The 25,437-nt window shown below is 59.3% G+C and overlaps 1 protein-coding gene across 1 annotated transcript; it reads left to right on the top strand.

The window, feature by feature from the left end:
* Positions 1-3,291: 3,291 nt before the first annotated feature.
* On the top strand, positions 3,292-25,437 carry KRT80 (keratin 80). Its single transcript, XM_075552965.1, has 9 exons — positions 3,292-3,585; positions 8,548-8,765; positions 14,701-14,761; positions 15,180-15,275; positions 23,142-23,306; positions 23,571-23,696; positions 24,111-24,331; positions 24,989-25,044; positions 25,181-25,437. Exons 1-9 carry the CDS (start codon positions 3,292-3,294, stop codon positions 25,300-25,302), a joined length of 1,359 nt encoding a protein of 452 aa, XP_075409080.1. The 3' UTR covers positions 25,303-25,437.

Consider the following 25,437-nt stretch of genomic DNA (forward strand, 5'->3'; position numbering starts at 1 on the left):
GGGGTGTGAGGGGCGATACTGGGAGGGTAGAGGGTGAGTGGGTTGGAAAGAGGGAACCGATTACAAAGATCTACATGTGACCTCCTCCCTGGGGGACGGACAACAGAAAAGGGGGGTAAGGGAGACTCCGGACAGGGCAAGATATGACAAAATGATTATTTGTAAATTATCAAGGGCTCATGAGGGAGGGGGAGCGAGGAGGGAGGGGAAAAAAGAGGACTTGATGCAAAGGTCTTAAATGGAGACCGAATGCTTTGAAAATGATGAGGGCAATGAATGTACAGATGTGCTTTATACAATGGATGGATGTATGGATTGTGATAAGAGTTGTATGAGTCCCTAATAAAATGTTTGAAATATATATATATATGGCTAGGTGGTATTGGGGGTGGGGGCTGCCCACCTGTGCAGCATGACCTTCCCTCCACCTCCCACCGACCCCCCATCAGAGATCCTGCTCCGCTACAGGCTGAAAGCCAGAGAGGCTGGGGATCAGGAAGGGCTGGTCAGGCCTCCACAGGGCAGGATTCTCAGTGGCTGGGGCAGAGGCAGAGGCAGGGGCAGGGGCCAGGACAGGGTGTGGGAACCATGGATGAAGTGCCACCAGGAGACGGCGGGGAGGAGGGGTGAAGGGAGGGGAAGAGGGTAAGGGTGGGGGTGGCAGGTCTGGGTAGCTCCGAAGAGTTCTGTTTGTTTGGGGCTTTTTTTGCTGCCTGGTCCTGTGTGGCAGCCAGAGCTTCTACTACCAAAGATGTCTTTACAAAAGGGTGACTCTGCAGGGGGCCGGCCCAAGTGGAAGCAGTGGACTGGGACCCCAGAGTCCCTCTCCCCAGGCTAACAAGTCCTCCATCCTTTCAAGAAAGTGAAGCCATACATGGAAGGACCAGCGCCCAGGGCCCAGAGCCAGGCCTGGCCCGGTCAAGTAGAGCGCCACACTCTTGGCAATGAACAAGGGCCCGTCGCAGCCAGGTGCTGACTGCGGCCCCAAGCATGGCGGGGTGCGTTCGGAGTGACACATCACGGTGTGGGATGAATGTTACACTGGCCATATTTCATGTCACCGAGCGCATTTCCACCTGCCCATGCAAATAGGCCACACCAAAAGCCACGCAGACGAGTGTGTGGGGATCAGGCACCCAGCAAAAGGAAAATGAGGGTACAGAGCTGCCCAGAATTGAGCCCCAACAGGGAGGAGACAGCTTCCTTTTTGACCCCATGACCCCTGGGGATGCTGTGACTAAAGCGCTTGACTGCTAACCAAGAGAGCAGCGGTGTGAGCCCGCCAGCTGTTCCCCACAAGAAAAGACCCGGCTGTCTTGCTCCCTCATGAAGCCCAGGCCAAGCAAGCCCCATGGGGCTGTCCTGCTCCGTCCTGAGGGACTGCTGTTGAGTCTGAACCGATGGCAAACAGCAACCCTTCTAGGACCCCCAAGTCCCAGAGGCCAGGAGTCAGGGCTCAGAACTGCCCCCACCCAGGTATGGCCATCATGAGGCACATGTGCGACATTGGGACAGGCGCCTGGGCCCTCTGAGCCTCCATCAGCTCTTCTGTGAGCACCAGGAGAGCAGATGTCCTGCCTGCCCCCTCCCATCCCCACGGAGGACACGGGGTGGCCCGTGTGGAGGAGGGCCCCGTGCTGCATCTGACTGCATGACATCGGGATACCAGGTCAGAGTACAGCTGTCAGGAGCCTGAGGTGGGCCATGCAGGTGGGCATTGAATGAGGGACACGTGTCAGCATGGGACACGGGTACCACCACGTCATCTTGACTGCCGCCAAGAGGTGGCTCACTAACCCACCCCAGCATCCAGGAAGTCAGCGCTGCTCACCATGGAGGGAAGCGTTCTGGAACACATACACACACACACACACTCACTCACTCACTCACTCCCCGCCACCAGGAGGCCTAGGCTTGGCTGGGTGGCCCCCCAGGCCTGCCCTTTCCTCTGACAACCTCCCATCCCTGACCACCGGAGCCTCCTCCTGTCCTGTTCCTCTCTCTGCTCTGGCCCCAGCCCACCCCGGCCTGGGAGCCCACCCCCGTGCCTGGTCTGGGGAGAACGCACAGCCCACCAGAAGCAGCATTTCCAAGACCTCGGGCCAGTGGAAGCAGAGGCCGGTCATGAGCTGAAGGCAGAGCCAGAAAACCTGTCAACCCTCCTGATCAACCTGGCCAACCCTGGAGCTGGGACGTGTGGGGCTCGGGGCAGGGGGGAGGGCTGGAGGGGCCGGGGGAGGGTGCCCTGAGCTGCTGGACTTCTGCCACCCACTCCTCAGGAGCAGAAATTGACATATTTTCATAATTCCACCTCATCCCTCAGGTGAAAGAGGGGAAGAAGCTAGAGAGGAGAGGAGAGAGGCTGGACAGAAGGAAGAGCAAGCCCAGGGGGGCAGTTCCTACAGCCCTCAAGCAGAGAGTGGTGTTTCATCAAATGCCCACCTCCCCACCTGTCTGAACCACCACACCTGTGCTCTGACATGCAGGGCCTCCCATGAGGTGGGCCTTTCCGTTCCTGTCTGCCTGAGGTCACACCAGCAGTGAACAGGGAGCTCTGTCTTAGAGCCAGGCCCCCCTTGTCAAAGCCGCCACGGACTCTTGGCTCTTGCCGTCCGGGTACAGTGAGCTGCACACAGTAGGTGCCCCATAAAGTGGGGGGCAGCAGTGCACATTGGTGGATCCAGGAGGAGAGGAAGGAGGAGAGACTCCAGTCACTCAAAATAAATAACAAAGGTGCTGTTTTCCAGGGTCAGGCTGGCACGGTGCCCAGGACGGCTGCCCTGCACGCAGAAGCTCAGGGCCGCCTCTTGCCTCATCTTTTTTCCAGAAGTATGTGAGCCTGGTTACGTCAGTTCTCAGGTATGCAGCTGGGCTACGCAGGTGAGAGGCGCTCTCTCCTCTCTCCTCGGGGGAGCTGCCCTCTCTCTCGCCTCCCATACCTACCCAGCCAGCAGCCTAAGCACCGCCTCCCGGCCCCCATGACCAAGGCTGGCTTACTTAGGGGTCCTGGGGACAGCCCCCTGGGCTGGGCAGCTCCCCAGCCTAGCCCCAGAGGGTTCCTGCGGGGGGGAGGGGCAGGCGGGCCACATCATCTAACAGGTTGGTCGGGCTGCGGGTGCCCCGCCCTCCCTGAGCTAATGAGCACTGCGCGACAGGTGTTTGCGCCTCAGTCCCCAGCCTGCCCTGGCCACGACCGGAGCCCGCAGCCGGCCCCTGCCAGCCCAGCCCAGCCCTGCCGGTCAGTCCCTAGCTTGCCCTCCTGCGCCCTCCCCGCTCTGGGCCGGGGGCGCGATGGCTTGCCGCTCCTGTGTCGTTGGCTTCAGCAGCCTCAGCAGCTGTGAGGGGGCCCCGGCGGGCGGCCCCCGGCCAGGGACCTCAGCATGGAGCTGTGGGGCCCCAGGCTTCAGCTCCCACAGTCTGACGGGCTGCTGGCCGGCGAGTGGCCCCATGCCCAAGGTGACGCTGAACCCCAGCCTGCTGGTGCCCCTGGACCTGAAGGTGGACCCAGCCATCCAGCAGCAGAAAGTCCAGGAGAAGGAGGATATGAAGATTCTCAATGATAAGTTTGCCGCCCTGATTGGCAAGGTAAGCAGACAGCATCCCAAAGCCGCGCTGTCAGCCAGCCTGGCAGGTGGCTGAGCCATGGAGCTGAGCATCGTGCCCCACCCCTGTTCCCAGCCAATGGGGAGCCGCGTGCCTCCACTGGCTGCCACGCTGCCCAGCAGACAGCTGTAGGTGGCGTAGGGGGTGGGGGGGTGCGTTCAGGTCCCCTTGTCCTGGAGAGAGCAAAGGCCTGAGGGGTCTCTGGAGGGTAACAGCCGGGGTCCCCCCTCCACTAGGCGTGGCCCTGCAGACAGCACCCTAAGTGTGGCCCATGGAAGCACTGGAACAGCACAGGGAGGCGGGCCTCGAGTCCTCTCCTTCAGAGGATGGTGGACAAGAGCTGGCCTCCCAGAGCCCGCTCTCTGCCTGCCCCTGGCTGAGCTCTGCTCACCTGCCTGAGCGGGAAGTGCGTTGGGCCGAGGGGCCGTGGGGGCCGCACAGAGGAGGCAGCGTGGGCGGCATCCGGAGACAGGAATGCAGGTGATAGATACTTCCAGTAGGAAGCAGGCAGCTTCCTCCTCCAGCTCCTCACACCATGCCAGGGCAGAGAGGGAGCCCCTAGGGCCCTGCTCCCTGCTTCCCAGACCCCACTGCCTACTGTGCGCTGCCCATCTCAGCCCTCAGAGCAAGGACCACCAGAGCGCCTGCCCGGGAAACCCTGGCCCCCTCTCAAAACTACTCCTCACTCCCTTCCTCCTAGACCCCCGGCTGGTTCCCTTCCTAGCTCTGCTCCATCCAGCCCTACCCAAGGACATTGTCACCGCTCGAGTGGCTGCTTACTTACCGAGTGCCAGGCACAACTTCGGCAAACAGACATTGAGGGAACTGGGCCTTTCCCCTGCTTCCAATAAACCAGAGCCGTCCCTCCCCCACTGTGTATCCATCCACTGCATCTGGTGGGAGGCTCACTGAGAGAGGTGGGGGGGGGGCGGGGGAGGAGCAGAGCATTGATGCAGCACCTGTCTGCTCCTGGTGCTCGGCAGGAGTTCAATCAGGGCAGCAGAGTACCTGCGCCCACACAGAATCCTGGCTGTGGTTTCCCTTACCTAGCTGGGCAGTGGGGGAAACCAAAGACCAGAGAGGTTCGGTGCCTAGCCCGAGGTCACACAGCCTGCAAGTGGTCTGGAGTGGAGGCGGGAGTTGTCTCTAAGATGGGGGTCATTCCTTTTCCACCCTGACTCAAGAGCCCACGACAGTTCCCTCACCCACCCATGCAGGGTCAGGGGAGGGGGCGGGCACTAGCTGAAGAAAGACCACTGTGAACCGAGGCGGGCATTCCTCCCCAAGCCCGGCTGCCCAGAGCCCCGCACCTCAGCCCTGGCTTTCCCTGGAGAACAGCCACCGCCATCGGGAGGCAGGTTTCTACAGAGCCACCTCCTCTCCAAACCCAGCTTAATCCCTTAAAAGGAATGCTTGCTGAGCTATGTAATTGGGCTTTGATGGGTGGCTTTTGGAGATATCACACGGTGCCTCTCTGACACCAGACAGGGACAGGGGGGGGGGGAGTGGTGCATGGAAGGGGCCCTGGGCCGGGAGTCTGTATCCAGGAGCCAGCACCGGGGCTCAGCCTTAGTCTTGGGATGGGGACACCCCTCGCAGTGGGAGCCACTGGTGCCAGTCATGGGGGGGGCGGCTCCTGGGGGGCTGCCCACAGGAGCCCCAAAGTACCCACCAACTCTCCTGTGAGCTGGAGTCACGACCCTCCCTATCTCTGGGAGGCCCTTAAGGGCCTGGGTGAGAGCAAGCAGCGTTGTGAGAGAGGGTGGCCTTTGGAGTCCTCCCAGCTGAGCTTGGACCTGGCTCCCCCACTGACCAGCTGTGCAATCCCAGGCCGATGGCCTGACCGCTCTGACAGAAGGATGCATCGGGACGGTGTCCAAATCAAAACGGGAAAGCCCTTAAAACACACCTGGCACCTGGGAAGTGCTTTGTGAGTGTTTGAAATAAAAATCAAATCCCCAAGGAGGCTCTGACCCGAGGAGCCACTCAACCCTGCCTGTGAGGCCCTGCTAGGGGGGAGCCTGGGGGAGAATGGGGAAGATGAAGTTCGCCAGAGGCAGGAGTGGCTAGGCTTTGTGTGTAGGAGGGAATGGTGGGGTCCTGGAAGTGAGAGGTCATGGTGCCTACAGGGTTGGGGGCACTGGGCTTGGACATGCTGCCCGCAGGAACCCCAAGGGACCCACCTACTCCCCAGAGAAGGTTTGTTATCTCAGAGAGGGTAACTCAGGCTCCACTGTCTCTTGTTGACCCATGGAAGCGTCAAGAGCAGACACAGAGAACCCGGGGGTGGGGCCAGGGAGAGACCCCTGGGAGATGTCCACGGAGCCCCGGAGCAGTCCTGGCTCTGCCCCTTGCTGGCCGTGTGTCCGTGGGCTCCCTGCTTACGCTCGCTGTGCCTCTGAGTCTTACCCTCAGCTCCGCTCCTGTTCTGAGGGTGGCCCTGCGTGCAGCGGTGGAAGGCCTGCCTCTTGAGAGGAGTGGGTGGGAGAGGAGGCCAAAGGAGGCAGAGATGGCAGTGGCTGGGCCCCTCCCCTCACTGGCAGAGGACAGAGGGGGTGGAGGTAGAACATGAGGAAGGACTGCCCAGGGTCAGCCAAAGGGCCCTCTGGAGGCCTGGTGTCTGGAGTGGTGTAGCTATTGTAAGGGCTCTGGACAGGGAACCCAGGAGGGGTATGGGCAGCGTGCTGGAGCTGCCAGGCTGGAATCATTGTCTGTCCCTGGGCCTGAGTGACCTCAGGAAGCCACTGGGGGCATCCCCTGCTGCAAGCACAAGTCGACTCTCCTGACCAAGACACGAGAGGTCTTCCTGGGCAAAACTGACGGCCACCTGAAGAACTAGACCTGCTCAGCCCAGGGGCAATGCCCTCTGGGCTCAGCTGACCCAACAGGCCAGGGGTTAGGGTTCCGAAGTCCCCTCACTTGGCCTTCCTCCCTCTGTGTGGACCTCCAGTTGGGCCACAGTGAGTTCTGTCCTTCTGAGCCCTGTCTTCTCCGCTGTAAAATGAGGAGGCTGATAAACCAGGCACCTGCTCTCAGAAGCCCCTCCGGGACCTACCAGTGTGTGACCTGAGACGGGGCGGAAGGTGGGGGACAGCCAAACACACAGGCAGAAAAATGAGTGCTGGGAGATGGGCAGCCTGGGCGGCTGGCGGCAGTGAGCCAGGATGAGCAGGCCTCCCCAAGCCTTTGTTACAAGGGGAGGCGCTTCTGCAGGGCAGGTCCTGGGTGGGGGTGACTTTCCATCCCCACCCATTGAGACAGCCAGGGAGTCCCCCCAAGGGCAGCCGGAGACTGCCCCTGGCCTCCTCCAACCTCCCACCCCCAGGCCAAAAAAATGCCCTCTGCCTGGAGTGACTGGCCAAACACCTATCTTCCCAGTGGGCTAGTGCTGAAACATTAGGGACTGAGGTGAGACTAAAGGAAGAACTTCCTGGTGTGAAGACTTTTCTGCTGCTCATGGGTGGAGGAAGGAGCCTAACTAACTCTTCTCCTGCCACCCCACCCTCCGTGTAAACACTGACTGGGCTTCTGCTTGTCCCAACAACAGGAACAGAACGGGGTGAGCACACACACCCAACAGGGCAGAAGCCCTCTGGACCCCCATCCCCACTGAACCTGTTTGGCTGTGATGCCAGCCAAGGGTAGACTTCACACAGCACCCACGGAGCGGCTCACTCACCTTGCTTGCTGGGGTTGTCTGCTGTGGGGGTCACAGAGGGTACCCAAGTCATCTGAGCTTCCCCGGGGGGGGGGGATGAAAAAAACCCTGGGGTATGGACAGGGCAGAGAGAGATGGGGAGCACCCACACCGAGCACCCCAGTTCATGTCCAGATGGGGGTGCGGTCACCAGCTTTGTCACTGCCGGGCCGGGCCCCTGGGCCCCTGGGCTTCCACCTTGCCTCTGTCAGGAAGTACCCTGGAAGCTGAGCTAAAGATTTCTGGCAGCTGTGATCCGGGAGCCTGTGCCAGCCACCCCGGCAGTAGGTGGGATGAGGCCCAAGCGCTTGGCAGGGCTGCCAGGCCTGGCCGTGATGATCACAGGGACAGCGTCAGCCTCCTTATCACAACAGCCCCATCACAACAGCTACAGCCACTGCCACCAGGCCCTGCCCAGGGCCCTCCCACCCCGCCCCCACCACAGTGGGGTAGAGACCCTGAGGGGAGGGGCAGATGGCCCACAGGAGGCGGGGCTCTTGCAAAGGAGGAACACAGACACAGAGGGCTCAGCTCAGCATGGGGACTGAGTGGAGTCCCATTGGGAATAGAGCAGGCACCCAAGTGAGGTGGGTAGGGCTGGAGTGGGCTCCGGGGAGGTTGGAGCCTGCAGAGGTCCAGGGGAACCTGGGCCGCCAGTGGGGATGGCACCCACTCAAGAGGGACCCCACAGACGAAGGGCGGTTGGAGTGTGGTGATAACCAGCCCCACTTCATCTGGGGAAACTGAGGCCCAGAAACGAGGGCACAGGTCCAAGGCTGTCGAAAGGATTCGCGCTGGAAGTCCCTGCGGGCGACCCTGCAAGACACGACCCTGCTTGCCAATGGGGAGCAGCGGGGAGGGAGGGCAGATGGGCTGTGACAGCCCACGTTTCCTGGGGTCTCCCCCCACTCCCCCCCAAGCCCCAGGCGGGCACCTCGAGCATGCAGCAGAGTTGGCACTCACAAGGAACACCCTCTCCCTTCCCCTGGCTGGCCCGGCCCAGCCCAAGCAACCTCTCCCCATTGGCTCAGTCTCTCCATTCCCTCCTTATCTGCCATCACCCGCCCTGCGTGGGAGCCCTGTCCTGTAGTCAGTCCTTGGAGATCAGTCCTGAACGTGGCTGAGCCCAGGGGGGGTGTGCACAGATGAGCTGCCACTTAGAAGAGAGTCCCCCTCCGGCACCCGGGGCCTCTGCCCCTGACCTGGCCACCCCTGGAGCACTCACCACTGCCTTCCTGCTCTCCCAGGTGCAGGCCCTGGAGCAGCGCAACCAGCTGCTGCAGACCCGCTGGGGCTTCCTGCAGGGCCAGGACTCCCAGGACAGAGCCACCTGTGACCTGGGGCAGCTCTACGGGGAGTACCAGGGCCGACTGCAGGAGGAGCTGCGCAAAGTGAGCCAGGAGCGGGGGCAACTGGAAGCCAACCTGCTGCAGGTGCTCGGCAAGGTGGAGGAGTTCCGCATCAGGTAGGCCTTGCCCTCTCAGGGCCTTGAGGTGGGACCCAGGGAGAGGACCACGCTGCTCCAGTGGGAGGGGCAGCAACAGGGAAGAGCTCTGTGCTCTGGGAGAACTTACTGGCAGCACAGCGACCCTATGTGTGGCTGGTGACCAGCTAAGCACTGTGTTTCCTAACCACTGCCTCCCCCGTGCCCCCCCCTCCATCCCTCTGGGCACGCCCCAGCATGTACCACCTGGATCAGCCCATCCTCTGGGGCCCTGAACAAACCTGCTGTTACCCACTTGTTGCCCCACTTGCCCCATTGGTGGTGGGAAATTCTGTCCCTTGGATGACAGAATCTGCATGGATGTGGCATCAGGCTCTGATCTGAACTGGAAGGAAAGGGGAGCACTACTGAGGTATAGGCAGGTGGGAAGGACAGGGTCCCCCCTGTGAATAAAGACGGGACCCAGTAGGTCAATGTGCACTCCGTATCAAGGCTGACCTGAGAACCAGAAAGAGGAGGAACACCAGCCCTGGCCCGCTAGAGGCTCTCGGGGACTTCCTGGGGTAGACCAGAAGGAGCCCTGGTGGCAGGGTGGGTGATGCACTGAACTGCTAACCAAAAGGTCAGCTATTCGAGCCCACCAGTCCCTCCAGGAGGGAAAGATGAGGCTGTCTGCTCTCGGAAACATGTAAAGTCTCAGAAACCTAAAGAAGGTGTTTTCTTCTGCTCTGTAGTGCCCCTATGATTCAGAATTGACTCGATGGCAGGGCCCCAGGGTTGGGTATTGACTGGAAAGGGTTAATCCCTGGCCCTGGCCCTTACCAGCTTCGTGACCCCCAGGCAAGTTGCTGAACGTCTGCACCTCGGTTTCCTCCCGTTTAAAGTGGGAAAGACGATACAAAAACCAACCCTAATGATGTCATTTCTGACCCACACAAAATTAAACCACAACCATCCAGTCAATTCTGACTTACAGCAGCCCAGGAGGTTGACCTGCTCCCTAGGGTTTCTGCCACAGTAAATCTTTACAGGGGCAGACAGCCTTCTCTTTCTGCCCCGGAGAGGTTGGTGGGTTTGAACCGCCAGCCCTGCAGTTATCAGCCCAGTGCCTAGCCCCCAGTACCACAAGGCTCCTTCCTGTAGCTGCCCTCACTCACTGCCATGAAGTCGATTCTCACTCATGGCGACCCCCTAGGACAGGGGAGAACTGTCCCTGTAGGTTCCCAAGGCTGTAACTCTTTGCGGGAGTAGAAAGCCACATCCCTCTCCCAGGGACTGACTGGTGGTTTCCAACTGCTGACTCTGCGATTTCCAGCCCATGTGTAACCCACTGCGCTGCCAGGGTTCCTTTACGGTGTCACTAGTTGGTGCCAGTTTAAGGCTGGTGTAAGGAGTCGGCTGGCAGTTATCAACAGCGATGTGGCTTTGCTGTGCTGCACTGGCCAGCTAGAAGCAGACTTGGGGAAATGCGATGCTCTCACTGGACAGTGGGCAGGGCTCTGGAGGCTAGGAGACTGGTGGTAGAGCTAAGATCCAGCAGCCAGCCTGTGCCTGCACGCATGCATACACACACACACCTTGGGCCTGCTCCCCATTGGAAGGAAGCTAACAACAGTCTAGAGGTGGGCAAGGTGTGGGCTGGACCCTCTCCCACTTCCTCCAGCTCTGGCCCCAGTCTCAAGCCCTGCTGACCCAGCACCAGGAGGGCGGGGGTCCCAGAGGCTGCCCGGCTGGCTCTGACTCAGCTCTGCTGGGCCCCCACCTCTACACAGGGCCTCTCCTGCTCAGTCCCTTGGCATCAAATGACACAGTCACACGCAAATCCTTAGTCTGTCATCTCCCAACCTTGGTGCCATCCTGTGGGTGGGGGGGCAGTCTGTGGCCTGAGCTGGGCCCCTCTCTGACTTGGGGTCACCTCTCCACCAGCTGCTACCCTCTCAAGGGCCCTAGGGAAACACATAGGAATCTGATGGTCTGCTCTTCAAGCCTCAGCTTCAAACATGAACCACAACTCACTTCACTGAAACTGACTGGCCCCCACCCACAAGGGACGAGACAATGGCAGGACTGGAGGGAGCTGTTCTCAGGGAGGAAACAGGCCCAGAGAGGGTAGGGGCTTGTCCTCCATCACACAGCATGCGTGCTCAAGTCCCCTCTATCTTGAAGCCCAGCCGACCACCAGGAAGGCTGCTTCCGAGAGTTCGGCCAGATCTTGTTGATGGAAGAGCTTTTGTTCCAGAAAAAAGCCTCACTGCCCTTGGGTCCATGCTGACTCGTAGCGCCGCCCCACCCTGTGAGTTTCTGAGATAGTAACTATGTATGGGAGTAGAAAGCCCAGTCTTTCTCCTAACTGCCCACCATGCGGATCGCTGCCCAACCAGTACCCACGACACCACCAGGACTCCTTGTACCTGGAAGTTCCATACAAATTCAGCTCGTTGTTTGTTCTGGCTCAGCCCCCTCACTTGGCCTGCTGCCTGGTTTCCGTTGGCTGCTGCCCGTTGTCCCTCGGTTTAGGCCCAGGTGGGCGCAGCGAGGAGAGCTGAATGCGGAGCAGGGCTGAGAGACCCCAAGTAGAGGGAGGAAGTAGAAAGGGGTCTGCAGACCAGAACTGAGAGGCACACCCGGCCTGGGGCCCCCGGAAGCTAGGAGGTGCCAGGCCAAGCCCTGGCAGGGAAGGGCTGTGCCCTGCCTCTACAAGGCGATGACATCAGCTCGCTCCAAGAAATAATAAACAAGTGTGTGTGTGTGTGTGTGTGTGTGTGTGTGTGTGTGTGTACGTGCGTGCGCGCGTGCTGGGAGGACAGGAAGGTGACAGGCTGAAAGGGCCTGAGAACAAGTTTGGGAGCTGGTGGTGGCTGGCAGACTGGCAGAAGGCTGGGAGGTGGGGAGAGGGGGTGTTGTTGGGGATGTGACATCACCCAGGCCCATCCCCTTGGCCTCTATGGTCACAGAGGACCCCAACGATCAGCTCATCGATCCCTTCCAATTACGAAGGTGGAAGCAGGGGCCCAGCAAGGGAAAGCAACTTGCCCAAAGCCACACAGCAAGTGACTCAGGAAATTACATACAGCTGTGCAAGCACCTAGCAGAGAGAGTGGGCAGGGGCCAGAATGCTGGGCCACCAAGCCACGAAGGGTTCTGCGCGCCCCTGGAGTGGAGAGCCTTGGCTAGTTCATGTAAAGGTTGGAGATGGGTTAAAACCACTGCTGTGGGGTCAGTTCCGACTCACAAGGCAGAGTGGGCCTGCTCACAGGGTTTCGGGGGCTTTCCATCTTCACGGGAACTGAAAACCTCATCTTTTTCCCTCAGAGCAGTTGGTGGATGTGAACCGCCGACTCTTGGTTAGCAGCCCAGCGCTTAACCCCTATGACACCAGGGCTCCTCTAGAAATGGGCTGGCAGGAGCCTTCTAGGATCTGGTTCCCAAAATGCAGCCCCACCTCGGGCCTCAGTCCAGTGCTCCCCCATGCTACCAGCCAGTTCCTGGCAATGGATCCAGGTTAGGGAGGCTGGGACCCACCCCCTCCCACTTCAGCATCCCTGAAGGTCCAGGCAGGGGAGCCACCCAGTCTAGGCAGGATACTCTGGGGGCCACCTCGGCCCCCAAACTCCTGGCATCCTTTTCCCAGAGCTCCTGCCAGGCCTCCTGTTCCACCCTGGCCTAGTCTCCCTTGACTCCTGGCTGTGTTTCTCAGGTGGGTCAGTGACCAAACCAAAAACCTAACCCACTGCCACAGACTTAATACTAACTCATAGGGACCCTCCGAGACTGAAACTCTGTGGGAGTAGAAAGCCCTGTCTCCCTCGGGGCAGCTAGGGGGTTTGAACTGCTGACCTTGAAGTTAGCAACCAATGAGTAACTACTCTGCCACAAAGTTCCTCTAACCTAGAGGTACAGCTCAGGGTGGATCCCAGGAGGCAGGGGGACGGGGATCTGCAGGAGGAACAAACCGTGGTCAGAAATGCCCCCATGAGTTCAGTGAGGGTCAGAGCGCAGGGCTGCCATCAGCCACCTGCGAGACAGGAACAAGGGTGGGGAGAGAAAAGAGGGTGTGAGTAAGCTGGGTGCCTCAGAGGGGACCCCCAGAGTGCTCACCCCAAGTTCCTGACCCCAGGCTGGCAGAAGCTGGGGTGGGGGGGAGAAAGGGAGGGGCTAGAGGGGCGGAGGTAGAAGGCAATGGCTGAAGGGCTTATCAGCAAGGGGCTCCCCATGGCAGGGAATTCCTCAGAGGCTCCCAGATCCTACTGGGAAGGCTGCTCCCAATGACAGACGGAGACAGACAGGCATGTGGACATGTGAAGGAGAGCAGAGGATGGTCCCTTTCACACTAGGGTTTCCCAGAAGAGAGCCAGGACAGGGGGCAAACTGCCTGAGAGGCAGGCCCTGGCGCTGGAGCACGTGGGCCCGGGGAACAGGGCCAGGAACCTCTCTGGTGGATGTGAGACCAGCGGTGAACACGATGTATTAATCTCACAAGGTCCCTGTTATGAGACACACGGTGTCAAAATCACACAGCGCACCGGCACGGCAGTCAGGGGTGGGTTCCAAGCCGTCAACTTCAGTGTGCCGTGGGTCACTGCCACACCATAGCAGTGGCCAGGCCCAGTGTAGGCTGGGCCCTTCTCGCACCCTCAGTCTCCTCACCTGTGAAATGGGACCGATGGATCACAGAAGTGCATGCAAGCCAAGGGCATGCCCAGCACAGGGGAGGGGCCCCTCCATCTTCCAGTCAGGGAGTCTGAAAGGTTAGGCACTCGGAAGTTAAGCTCTGTTTGCCCACAACCTCCCGGACTCATCCCTCGGCCAGCGCCGGGCAGGGATGGTGTTTGAACACAGCAAGCTGAGCAAGACCGTGAGTCCCGGGGTCTAGCCTCCCTGGAGGCTCCCTTCTAAGCCAGACCCTCCCCTCAGCTCCACAGTCAGGCAGGCCGTTGGAAAAGAAGGCATGGTAGTGGATGTGGGGATGCAGAGCCAGCTGACCTGGGTGATGGGTGACGCTGCCCAGCTGTGAGGTCAAGGACGGGGGCAGATGGGCGGCTATAATTAGAGCTGCCAATGAGTCAGGCATGCCCTGGAGAGGAGGGCAGGCAAACAGGAAGCCCTAGGATCCCCACATCTGCTGGGGCAGACAAGACTGAGGCTGGCAGGCACCTGCCCCCACGAGGCCAAGACAAACGCTGATTGGAGGAAGGTCAGAGGTCTGGATCCAGCTCCCCCGTCCACAGTGATACTCCTTCCCAACGTTCAACTTGCATCCACAGGGGCAAACCTGGATGCGGGAGGACCCCCCGCCTCTGGGGTCTTGAGTGTGCACACTGTATCAGAGGTGGGCTTTGCACCCCACACCCCCACCTCCCAGAGTTGGGGTGGGAAGTCACTGGCCTGGAAGCACAACCATGAATCCATCTGACCGCAGAGCCCACACTCTTTCTGCCCCCCTTTTGAAGGAAGAGGGGCCCTGGGCCCTGGCATCATGGGCTACACATTGAGCCACTAACCACAGAGTCAGTGGCTCGAACCCTCCCGTGGCTCTGTGGGAGAAAGACTTCCAGCCTCAGAAACCCAAAGGGGCAGCTCCACTCTGCCTGAGAGGCAGAATCAACTCTGCAGTGTTGAGTCTGGGAAGGAACAGGATGGGATGGTGTCCGCCTTCCAGGCGAGCTTGGGGTGGGGGCTGCAGGGAAGAGGTGCATGTAAGTAGAGGGCTAGAGCTAGAGACAAGGCGCCTGAGCCTAGAGCCTGGGCTCCTTAGGAGAAGGGGAGATGGAGGGTCAGAGGACCAAGGTGAGCAGGCTGTGGGCGCCAGCAGGACAGGCTTCTTGTAGGAGGTGATGTGGAGCTGGGAGGGACAGGAGAAGGTGAGGGAGAGCTGGGGTGTCCTGGGAGGTATGGGGTTGCATACTGATGGCCTCAGATGCTCATTCTCTCCCCACCCCCACCCCGCCCCCCGCAGGTATGAAGACGAGATCTCTAAGCGCACAGACATGGAGTTCACCTTCGTCCAGCTGAAGAAGGTAGCCCGCTCCAAGGGCCCCTCCTCCCTTTGCCGCTTGGGCAAGTCGATTCCCACGGGCAGAGATGCCGCGTGGCAGAGAACTGCCCACGGGCTCCTTGTTGCTGGAAACTTGGTGGAAGCAGGTGGCCATGCCTGTCTCTCTGGAGCGCCTGGGTGGGTGTGAACTGCCAGCCTTGCGATTCGCGGCCGGCGACTTAACCACTGCACCACCGAGGTTCTTCACCTTCCTCTCTCCCAAACAAAGCCCTCACAGGCTCAGGTTCCAGACCAAGCGAGAGCTGCATCTGCCCCCAGCTCCCTGCTCTCTCCCAGGGCCTGAGTCAGACCCCCTGGGAATTACCCCAGTCTCCCGCCCCATGCCTGCCCGAGGGCCCCTCCAGGCCGTCTCCACTCACTCCCCACTGCTCCCAACCCAGGACCTGGACACGGAGTGTCTGCGGAGGACGGAACTGGAGACCAAGCTGAAGGGCCTGCACAGCTTCGTGGAGCTGATGAAAACCGTCTATGAGCAGGTGAGGAAGAGGGGCCGAAAGCTGCATGGGTGGAGACACAGAGCGGGGTGGGGACAGGGTACCTTACCCTTTCTAGCCGCACACGACACTACCCCCAAGGCCCTTCCTGTGCTGACCGCGGTGGTCCACTCTTCACCATCGCTCGTTGCCATGGGCACATTCCCCAGGCAACGCTCAAGGAGATCTTGCCTCTTTGCACGTGCACGGAAGGCTGTGTGCAGGGACCAGAGAGTCTGGGCAAAGCTCGGGAGGCTGGCCACAGAGGCAGGGCCCAGCGGGACTTGAACAGCTGTTCTTACGGGACCAGCCGTGGTCACTGCCTCTGTTCAGACTCTTGGCGACCATGCGTGTCAGAGCAGAGCTGTGCCCCAAGGGCCTCGGGGACTGGTCTCTCAGGTATAGGAAGCCAGGCCTTTCTTCCAAGGTGTTTCTGCATAGAATCAAAGTGCCAACACAGGGAGGCCTTGACTGAACGGATCACACTCCAGTCTCTATCGCTGAGGTCCCCGGTATGCCCAGTTCTGGCCCGATGGACACCTGGCCCCTTTGGTTGAATCAGGGAAGACCCAGCTTCTGAGGGGACAAAAATGGCAAGATCCCCCAGGACACAATCCAAGTTATGTCCCAAGCCTGCAGCTGAACTTGATGGGCAGTGTGCTCTCTGTTATGGTGGGTGCTGGCTGCCCCAGCGGCCACCTCCTGGACACCCTTCGGGGTTCCCATCTTCCTTTCCATACCTGTTTCCTGGGCCAGCAAGTGCCCAGGTAATGCTCCCAAATTACTGCTGGGTTTCTCCACCTACCTCCAGCTCAGCTAAGAGCAAGGCAGGACAGGACCATTGCTGGGATAGCAGGGTTTAGCAGCCTGGGTGCCAACTGGGGGTGCCAAGCTATGGTGCTGCGGCCAAGGTTCAAGCAAGGTTGGAGTGTCCGCCTCAGTCAAACCTCCCAAAAGTGGCCCAACCAGCTGCTAGCCCCGGCTCGTGGCCGTGCCATGTGGACTTCCACGCTGTGCCACCAGCTGTAACTTCTGTTTGGAGTCAGGGATGGAGCTGAGCAGAGAGCAGCCCTCCCAGACAGACTGCTCACACTGACCAAGCCCACTGGCAAAACTTCATGTGCCTGGCCAAGCCCACCACAGCCAGGCTGAGGCTGTAAGCAGCTCTGAGGATGCTGGCCCCACGTACTTAGCTGGAGGAGGAGGTTAGGGGTTCCTCTACCCTGGTTCTCCTTGGCACGCCCACACTGTGAGGCTGCTGGTTCAGACTCTGCCCTCTGGCTGGCTCACCCCCTTCTTAGCAGACTGGGAGTTACTCCAGGACGCAGGCTCTGAAGAAGTGGCCCTGTAACTGAGGCAGGTGGGCATGGCCTGGGGCATACCTGAGTGTGTCTGAAAGACTCCCCACCAGCGTCTTGGCTCCTGCCACTGGAGCACGGGGAAGGCTGCACACTCTGCAGTCCTTGTGCCTGGGCCTGGTTTCTTCTGCCCTCTGCCATTCTTGAGATCTTGGGCAAGACGTTGCCCCTCTCTACCTCGGTTTCCTCCTCTGTAAAATGGGGAGGGTCATAGGACGTACTCTGCATGGTTGCCTGAATCTGTTCGTTCATTTGACCGACATATGTTGTGTGCCTACTGTGTGTCAGGCACTCAAAAATCTCACTGCCATCGAGTGGATTCTGACCCATAACGACCCTAGAGGGCAGGGTAGAACCGCCCCATGAGTTTCCGAGACTAACTATGAAAGTAGAAAACCTCATCTTTCTCTTGAAGGGCATCTGGTGGCTTCAAACTGCTGACCCACTATGCCACCAGGGCCCTATAAAGCACTACACTATTGATGGCAATGACAGGCCAAGCCCCTGCTTAGCAGAGACAGGAAACAAGCAACAAAACCAACATCTGAAGATCGTTTCAGAAGACAGTGAGTGCTGGGTGCCTTACTAAGTGGCCCGACAATGCCAGAGGGAAGGGCAAGCTGCAGATGTCCGTCCGGGAGGCCCTTGCAGAGGTGGTGCCGGGGTGCTGAGACCCAAGGATGGGGCCAGGCCAGCCTCCTGGAGCTCTGAGAAGGAGGCGCCAGGCAGAGGGGAGAGCCAAGCAGAGCTCCCAAGGCAGGAGCAAGTTTGCGACTAAAGGACAAGAAAGAAGACTCTGGCTGGAGCCAAGAGGGCAGGGGGAGCCCTTGGAGAGGGGGCCAGAGAACCTGGCAGCAGCATGCCAAAGCCCCAAGAAGTTGCTTGGACCCTGTTCTAAAGGGAGGCGTAGGAATGTTTGTTCTTTGGTCCAACGGCTGTGGCGAAGGGACTGCAGGGGCTGTAGGAGCTGCTCAGCACATTGCACCTGCTCTGCATTAGGAGGCAGCAGGGCTGTGAGTTCGTGCCTGTGTGCCTCTCCGTGGATCAATGCAGACTGAGGAGACCACGCTGACCTCCAGTGACCAGCCACGGGTCTCTAAGTCTGCGCATCAAATAGAACTACAGCGCAGGCCACGTGCATCACTTTCCCTTTTCTAGTACGGAGACCATTGCCATTGCCATTGAGTCAACGCCAGCCCACGGTGACCCCGGCAGACGTCAGGGTAGAGCTGTGCTCCAAGGGGTTGCCAGTGGCTGGGCTTTCGAGGCAGACGCCCAGGCCTTTCTCTGGAGGCACCTCTGGGTAGACGCCAATCCAGCATTCAAACTAGTAATGAGTACCTTGACCGTTTGTGCCCCCCCCGGGGGGGGGGGAAATAACTTTCTAGTAGCTACACTGAAAATTCATCCAACTCACAGCGGCCTAGGGGGCAGGGTAGCTTCTGAGATTGTCCCTCTTTATGGAAGTAGAAAGCTCTTTCTCCCTCCGAGCAGCTGATGGTTGTGAACTGCTGACCTTGCAGTTAGCCGCCCAACCACATAACTCACTGTGCCACCTACAAGTGAGCGAGTGACATTGGGAACACAAACAAACAAACATGAAACAGATAAAATTCATGGCTAAGAGTACATCTTATATAATGTGACATATCTAAACCCAGTGATTTCAAGATAAAAATGGGCTATTTTGCATTCTTTTCTCATACCGAGCGCTCAAAATACAGTGTGTATGCTACACTTACAACACATCTCGATTCACACTAGCTGCACGCATGTCAAGTGCTCAGCCGCCAGACATGCTGCTGCTGCTGCTGCGGCTGGGTTGTGAGCCACGGAGCTGATTCTGACCCGTGGAGACCCGTCTATACGGAGTAGAACTCCTCAGTTTCCGTAGCCGGCACCTTGATGGAAGCAGCTCACCAAGTCTTCCTCCTACCGAGCCACTGGGTGGGAGCAGTCAGCCTTTCTGTCTGACTGTAGCTAGTGGCTACTATATGGGGCAGGCAGGTGACACACATACAGAGAGAGAGAGAGAGAGAGAGTCCTGGGCCTCCCCAAGCCCACAAGCACTTCTGGATTAAACAGGCCTAGACCAGTTCTGAAAAGCCCCTCCTCGGGCATGGCCAGGAGCTCGGGGCCTCTTCTCCATGGGATCCGGCCACCTCTCACTGCCGTCACAGGGCATCGTGTCTGACAGCCCTGCAGGACACAGGACTGGGGCAAGGACGCTGGTGAAGCAGAGGCTTGCATGCCCCTCACCATCACGTGCACATGGGGCCCGCATGCATCCAGCCGGAACACCACCAGCCCCACCCATCCACTCCGGTTCCAGGCAGATTTGCTGGGAGTCTGCTGACAATCCCCAGCAGCCAGGCGCCTCGTCGTGGGGTGCTAAGCCCTGGCGCCTGCCCTCCGGGTAGCTTGAGGAGGCTGCTGGGCCCCTGGACACGCCCTCCCAGTTTCATCACCTGGACCAACGACAGTGCTGTCCTTCATCCCTGCTTACTGAGCACCTACTATATGCTGGGCACTCTGCTAAATGCTTTCCTCCTCATCCCAGCTACCCAGTGAAGGAGCCAGGCTGGCACCATTGCGGGAGCAGAAACACTAGAGCAGGTTCCACTGGATGAACCTGAACAGGTTATTTTCATCTCTGCGCCTCGATTTCTCCAGCTATAAATGAGAGAGAATGACAGGCCCTGCCTCACAGGCTGCTGTGGGGGTCCCCTGTGTCCATGCATCCTCAAGCTCATAGGATAGCATGGTGACCTGTGCATATTGGGCTGCTAACCGCAACATCAGCAGTTCGAAACCTCCAGCCACTCGGAGGGAGAAAGAAGAGGCTTTCTGCCCTCATCCAGATCCACAGTCTCGGGAACTCACAGGGGCAGTGCTACTCTGCTCTGCAGGGCCGCTCGGGGCTGGAAGTGGCTCAGTGGCAGTGAGCAGTCCATCCTATATTTCTTTTGGGTTTTATTTTAAGTCCTTTTATTAAAGGCTCGTACAGCTCTTATCACAATCCATACATACATCTATTGGGTCGAGCACATTTGTACATTTGTTGCCATCATCATTTTCAAAACATTCTATTTCTACTTGAGCCCTTGATATTAGCTCATTTCCCCTTCCCCCACCCTCCCTCCCTCATGAACCCTTGATAATTTATAAATTCTTATTATTTTTCATGTCTTATACTAACCTATGTCTCCCTTCACCCACTTTTCTGTTGTCTGTTCCCCAGGGAGGGGTTTATATGTCAATCATTGTGATTGGTTCCCCCGGTTTCTCCACCCTCCACCTTCCCCTTCCTCTCCTGGTATTTCTACTCTCATTATTGGTCCTGAGGGGTTTGTCTGTCCTGGATTCCCCATGTTTCCAGCTCTTATCTGTATCCGTGTACATACTCTGGTCTAGCCGGATTTGTAAGGTAGAATGGAGGTCATGATAATGGGGTGTGGGGGGGAGCATTAAGGAAAGTTGTGTTCCATCCGTGCCATACTGCACCCTATCCTATATGTCTACTCGCTTTCTTCATGAGAAAACTCAGGCTGAAAACGTGCCTGGGGTTCCCCAGCTAGTAGGAAGTGCTCACAATCAGAGGCCTGTGCCATGAAACCTCACAGTGTACTGACCGGCAGTGTCACTTGTGCCCTGGCCCCGGGGCCTCAGAGAAGGTGAACATACACACACACACATACACACACCACACCACACCCCCACCCCCATCATCCTCAGACTCTGAAGGGAGTTCTTCACTGCCCCTCAGTCTAATCCTTGCTGAGATAAGGAGACACTAGTCCTGTCCCAGGGCCTCGTCTCCTGGGGACACCCTCCGCACCACACAAGTAAGCATTGAGCCTCTGCAGCCTGGAGGGGCCTGCATGTCTGAGCGAGCCTGTGCCTGCTCTGAGCCTCCACTTCCTGGGGCTGTTTGCCAAGCGCCTGCTCCCCCGCCTCTCTGCAGAGAGGATGGCACCAGCTGTGCTTGGCCAACCCTGCTGGCCCCATGGGGAGGCCCTCTCCCGACTCTGCAGCGTGTCCTGGCAATACCCCATCCTGGTCCTAGGCGGTTTGTCACTGTGAACTGCCATCAATCAGCCCCCGGCTCAAGGCAGAACCCATGCACAACTAGATGTCTGCAATCCAGGGGGTGTTTCCCAGGCTCTGGCTAATTCTCAGATGCAGATGGCCTGGCTTTTCTTTCTCATCTTTGTCTGGAAGTGCTGCCAAACCTTGTTTCGCGTCCTAGCAATGCATATGCCCCACTGACGCCTAAACCCCAACCTGCGGGGTACTGGCCAGGCAGTGACCAGTGCTGGGCCAGGTCCAGGCGATCCAGAGTGCCACCACGGGCTCTCTCTAGAATTCCTCACACCCACTGCCCCTGAGGCTGCATCTCTGCCACTGCCCACAGCCAAGCCCTGGCCAAGGTGGCTAGTGGGTGTGAATGTGCAGAGACCCCTGACTTCTCTGTTCTGGCATGGCTGGGCCCTAAGCCTGTATCTGCACAGCAATTATCCCGGGAGGGGTTCATGTGAAGACCACTTCTCACAAGAAATACCCCATGAGGGCCGCTGGGCCTCTCTGCAGACTGAGCCCAGGCTCTTGCCAGAAGCTGGGCGCCCCCAGAGGCTGACAGAGGGGGCACCTGCCTCTCACTGTCTGATATCTTTCAATATAGGAGTTCATCCTTGTCCCCTGGGAGATGCTGGGAGTTGGGTGGGCTGAAGGGCAGCCTTACTCCGCTGTTCCCCAAGATGGCCCAGTGGGTGCCCGCTGGCCACCCGCAGCTCCTTAGTCTACGACTCCAGAGCCTCCAGGGGAACTGAAATCAGGACTAACCGCAGCTTGTCAGAGGCAGGGATCAGAATTCAGTCAGGAGCCCAAAGCTGGCTCCTGGGTATGAGCAGGACCCCCAGAGCCCCCTGGCAGTGCAATGGGTTCAGTGTTCGACTATTAACTGAAAGGTGAGCATTTCAAACACACACCCCTTCTTCGGAGCTACAGAAGGAAGATCCATCTGGTGATCGCTTCGCAAAGAGTCACAGTCTTGAGAACCAACCCCCTGGGTCAGGGGGTCGCCGTGAGCCAGCAGCTACTTGGTGGCAACTTGTGTGAATTTGGACACAGGGGCCGACGGCAGTGTCTGACTCAAATAAGCAAGTGGGAGAAGCGATGAGCCCGTCAGAGAAAGGGGCGCAAGAACTCAAGTCTCAGGGCTGAAATAAAGGCCCCCTAGGACTGGTATCAGCCCGGGTCCTAGGCCCTCCTCCGCCCCCTGGGCGAGCCTCTCTTCCTTCAGACAGAGCCCTGAGCCCTCCCTGCCTGCCCCTGGTCCTGCTCCCCGCTGCCTCCCAGAGGCTCCCTGCCAGGCCCGGCCCGGCCTCACTCGGCTCACACAGCACTGGTAGGAGCCACGCTGTTTATTCCCTCCTGGCCTCCCTCTTGAAGGAGGCCCTGTCCAGAGCTGGGCTCTTCCATGCCCCCAGGGAAGCAGCCCAAGGCTTCCGAGGCACACATACAAAGGCCCCTAACCCCACCTGTCACCCTGCACACCCTGAGCGTGCCACTGAGGAAGAAGCAGACTGCAGACAGGGCCAGGATCTAAAACGCGCCGGCTTCTGCTCTTGTTCCTGCCCTTGAGGCTGACCAGCCGCGAGAAAAGGTGTGAACCTGCAGTCTGGCTCTGCGCTCTCAGCCGGTCCCGTCGCCGCTTAGTGCCTCAGCTTCCCCCTGTGACTTAGGGCTGACAAAAGTACCGGCCTCGCCAGGACTCACTGTGAGGGCTTATGGGAAGCTCTTAGCCCACAGCCCAGTGTGGAGGGAGCCTTCGAGACATGCTGGGCTTCAGCAACTCCTGGCAGGCATCTTCTAAGCAGGGATGAGACCGAGAGACGGGAAGGCAAGGGTGGGGAGGAAAGATCAACATGTTTTGTGGCCAATCCTGTGGCTGTGGCCCGCAAGAGAGGGATGGGAGGTGACTCTCAGGTGACCCAGCAGGCTGGGTGCATCGGACAGGGCAGAACCCTGAGCGGCCTTAGGGCACGGGGGGCATGTAGTTAGCCTCAAGCCACATCCTGGCCCCTCATCATTTAGGGGCTTCTGCTTTCACATCTGTGAGCCTTGGACAAACTGCCTCTGGATCTACCCGTGTGCAGAGGGAAAAGTCTCTGCCCGGCATGCGCCGATGGAGGACACAGAGTCTTGGGGGTGGAGCTCAGTGCCAGAGACCTGACCTGATGCACCCAGCCTCTGGGCTTTGTCCCAACAGTCAAGGGTGGGGTGTGTCACCCCAGAAGCAAGTGGCAGTGCAGACAATGGAGGCGGTGGTGGGGGAGGCTGGATGGAATACTGTGGTAGAGTGGGTCTCTGGAACCCCGAGAGTGGGGACATCGGGGTGAGCTGAGGTGGTCTCCTCCCACCAGGCCATCCCTGGGGCATGGACTGGGGGGTGGAGGAGGGGCCTCCTGCCCTCCCCCAGCTCTAAGCGCTGGGCATCTGTTTGGGGCAGGAACTAAAGGACCTGGTAGCCCAAGTGAAGGACGTGTCGGTGACGGTGGGCATGGACAGTCGCTGCCACATCGACCTGAGCGGCATCGTGGAGGAGGTGAAGGCCCAGTACGACGCCATCGTGGCGCGCAGCCTGGAGGAGGCGGAGGCATATTCCCGGAACCGGGTATGCACGCGCGACTCCGGGACGGGGCAGTGGGAGGGGCGAGAGGGCCTGGGCCACACTGTCCTGCATCTACTCAGACACTGGAGGCAGAGACGGTAAGGGGGAGGGGAGCCAGGGGCTGCCAGGGGCCCATCGGGAGAGGAGAGAGGGAGTCACAGGGATAGACACGGGAGGGGGCGGTGAAAGGGAAGAGAGCAGCTAGAGGCCAGGGGGCTTAGGAGGACCCTGGCGGCAGCCCCCTCCTTCCACACTCGCCTCCCCCAGCTGGAGGAGCGTGCAGCGTGCTCGGCCGAGTTTGGGACTACCCTGCAGAACAGCCGCAGTGAGATCGCAGACCTCAACGTGCGCATCCAGAAACTGCGATCCCAGATCCTCTCCGTCAAGAGCCACGTGAGTGTCCCGAGGCCCTGCCCGCCCTCACACACACACACGCTCACAGTGTGACCCGACTGAGAGTCAGACCCCCACCCCCACCCCACCCCCCACACGCATACGTCAGCCATCCAGAGAGATGAGGGGGGCGGGCTTTCTTTCCAGCCTCCAGCCAGGTCATTCCACTGCAATTCCAGACAGGAAGTTGGGGCAGGATCCTTGTTTGACTTGTGGTACCTCCTTCTGGCCTTAGGAATATGTTGTCTCCTTAAGTCTAACTGAGCTCCCTCTTGCTTCGTCACCCCATCTCCGTGCCTCAGCCCTCTCTTCCCACACATACCGGCCACCAGGGCCCGTGGCTTCCCTGGGCTGTGGCCCGCTCTCCACCTCCCATCCCACCGACCGGGCCCTTCCCTGTCCCCGTGTCTGTAGTGCCTGAAGCTGGAGGAGAACATCAAGGTGGCCAAGGATCAAGGGGAGCTGGCCTTCCGAGACGCCCAGAGCAAGCTGGCTCAGCTGGAGGCTGCCCTGCAGCAGGCCAAGCAGGACATGGCGAGGCAGCTGCGCGAGTACCAGGAGCTCATGAACACCAAACTGGCCCTGGACATCGAGATCGCCACCTACAGCAAGCTGGTGGAGGGCGAGGAGAGCCGGTGAGGGGACGGAGTAGCAGGAGGGCCAGGAGGCCAGACCCACCCTGAGGCCATCTCCCCTCAGCACAGCAGGATGAGCCAGGCAGGCCTGGGATCAAATTCTTCCAAACCGAGGGCCTTGGCCCAGTTTGTTAAACTCTCAGTTTGTCCATCTGGGAAATGGGCTGGTGATGATGCAGTCCTGCCTCACCAAGTGGGAGGGAGGATGCCTGCAATTATGCAGGAGAGCCCCTGCTAAAATAAGCACTCAGTGCATCTTACCTGGAGATGCTGAGGCGGGTGGGGGGCGGAGGCCATAAAAGGTTAAAGCCCTCAGCTGCTCCCCAAACGAATATCAGGCCACCCCCAAGTGCCGCAGAGAAAAGGCCTGGCACTCTAAACTGTCAGCCACTGGACACCCAGCGGAGCTCATTTCTACCCCGACACACGTGGAGTCTCCATGAGTCGGAATCCATTCCAGTGACGATTGGTGTCAGTGTCAGTATTTATGGGGAACAGGGGACAGAGCCCCAGAGCAGACAAGCTGGCTAGGCAGTGTCACACAGCAGGGACATCCCGGGCCTGTGAATCGTCTCCACCTGCTGGGTCTCAGACCTCTAATCTCAGGGGAGCTTACGTCCCTGGCCCCCCTCACATCCTACCATGCTCCTCCCCCAGGATGGAGCTGCCCTCGGCCACCGTGGTCAGTGCTGTGCAGTCCCGATGCAGAGCCCGTGAGTCTCCTTGCCCCCAGAGCCCCGGTGGGGAGGGGAAAGGGTGCTGGGGGGGTATCATGACCCTATGACATCCTTTTAAGTGGCCCCCAAATGTCCAGCCCCTCCTGTGCCCTGCCCCTTCTTTCCCCTGTAGCTTCCTCCAGGTCAGGCCTCTCCAAGGCCTCCTCCCGGAAGAAGACCACCAAAGGCCACGTGATCAAGATCACGGAAATGTCAGAGCAGTTCCTCTCCCAGGAGTCAGAAGCCTCAGAGTAAGGAGCCCCAGGTCACTCCCACTGCAGCTGGAGAGACTGGCTAGACTCCAGGAAGCAGCTCGGAGTCTCTGCATTGGAAGGGGAGGAGTGGGTACCTGAAATGGGAGGACATGTCCCCAAATCAGCTCCACATCAA

The sequence above is a fragment of the Tenrec ecaudatus genome, chromosome 6 (assembly GCF_050624435.1).
Source record: "Tenrec ecaudatus isolate mTenEca1 chromosome 6, mTenEca1.hap1, whole genome shotgun sequence".
Classification (NCBI taxonomy): Eukaryota; Metazoa; Chordata; class Mammalia; order Afrosoricida; family Tenrecidae; genus Tenrec; species Tenrec ecaudatus.

What these genes read in the sequence shown, in the direction of transcription:
- KRT80 (XM_075552965.1), top strand. Translation starts at nt 3,292, where the DNA reads ATGGCTTGCCGCTCCTGTGTCGTTGGCTTCAGCAGCCTCAGCAGCTGT. An exon ending in GTGGAGGGCGAGGAGAGCCG is followed by an intron (nt 24,332 to 24,988) that starts GTGAGGGGACGG and finishes CTCCTCCCCCAG; the next exon opens with GATGGAGCTGCCCTCGGCCA. An exon ending in GCAGTCCCGATGCAGAGCCC is followed by an intron (nt 25,045 to 25,180) that starts GTGAGTCTCCTT and finishes TTTCCCCTGTAG; the next exon opens with CTTCCTCCAGGTCAGGCCTC.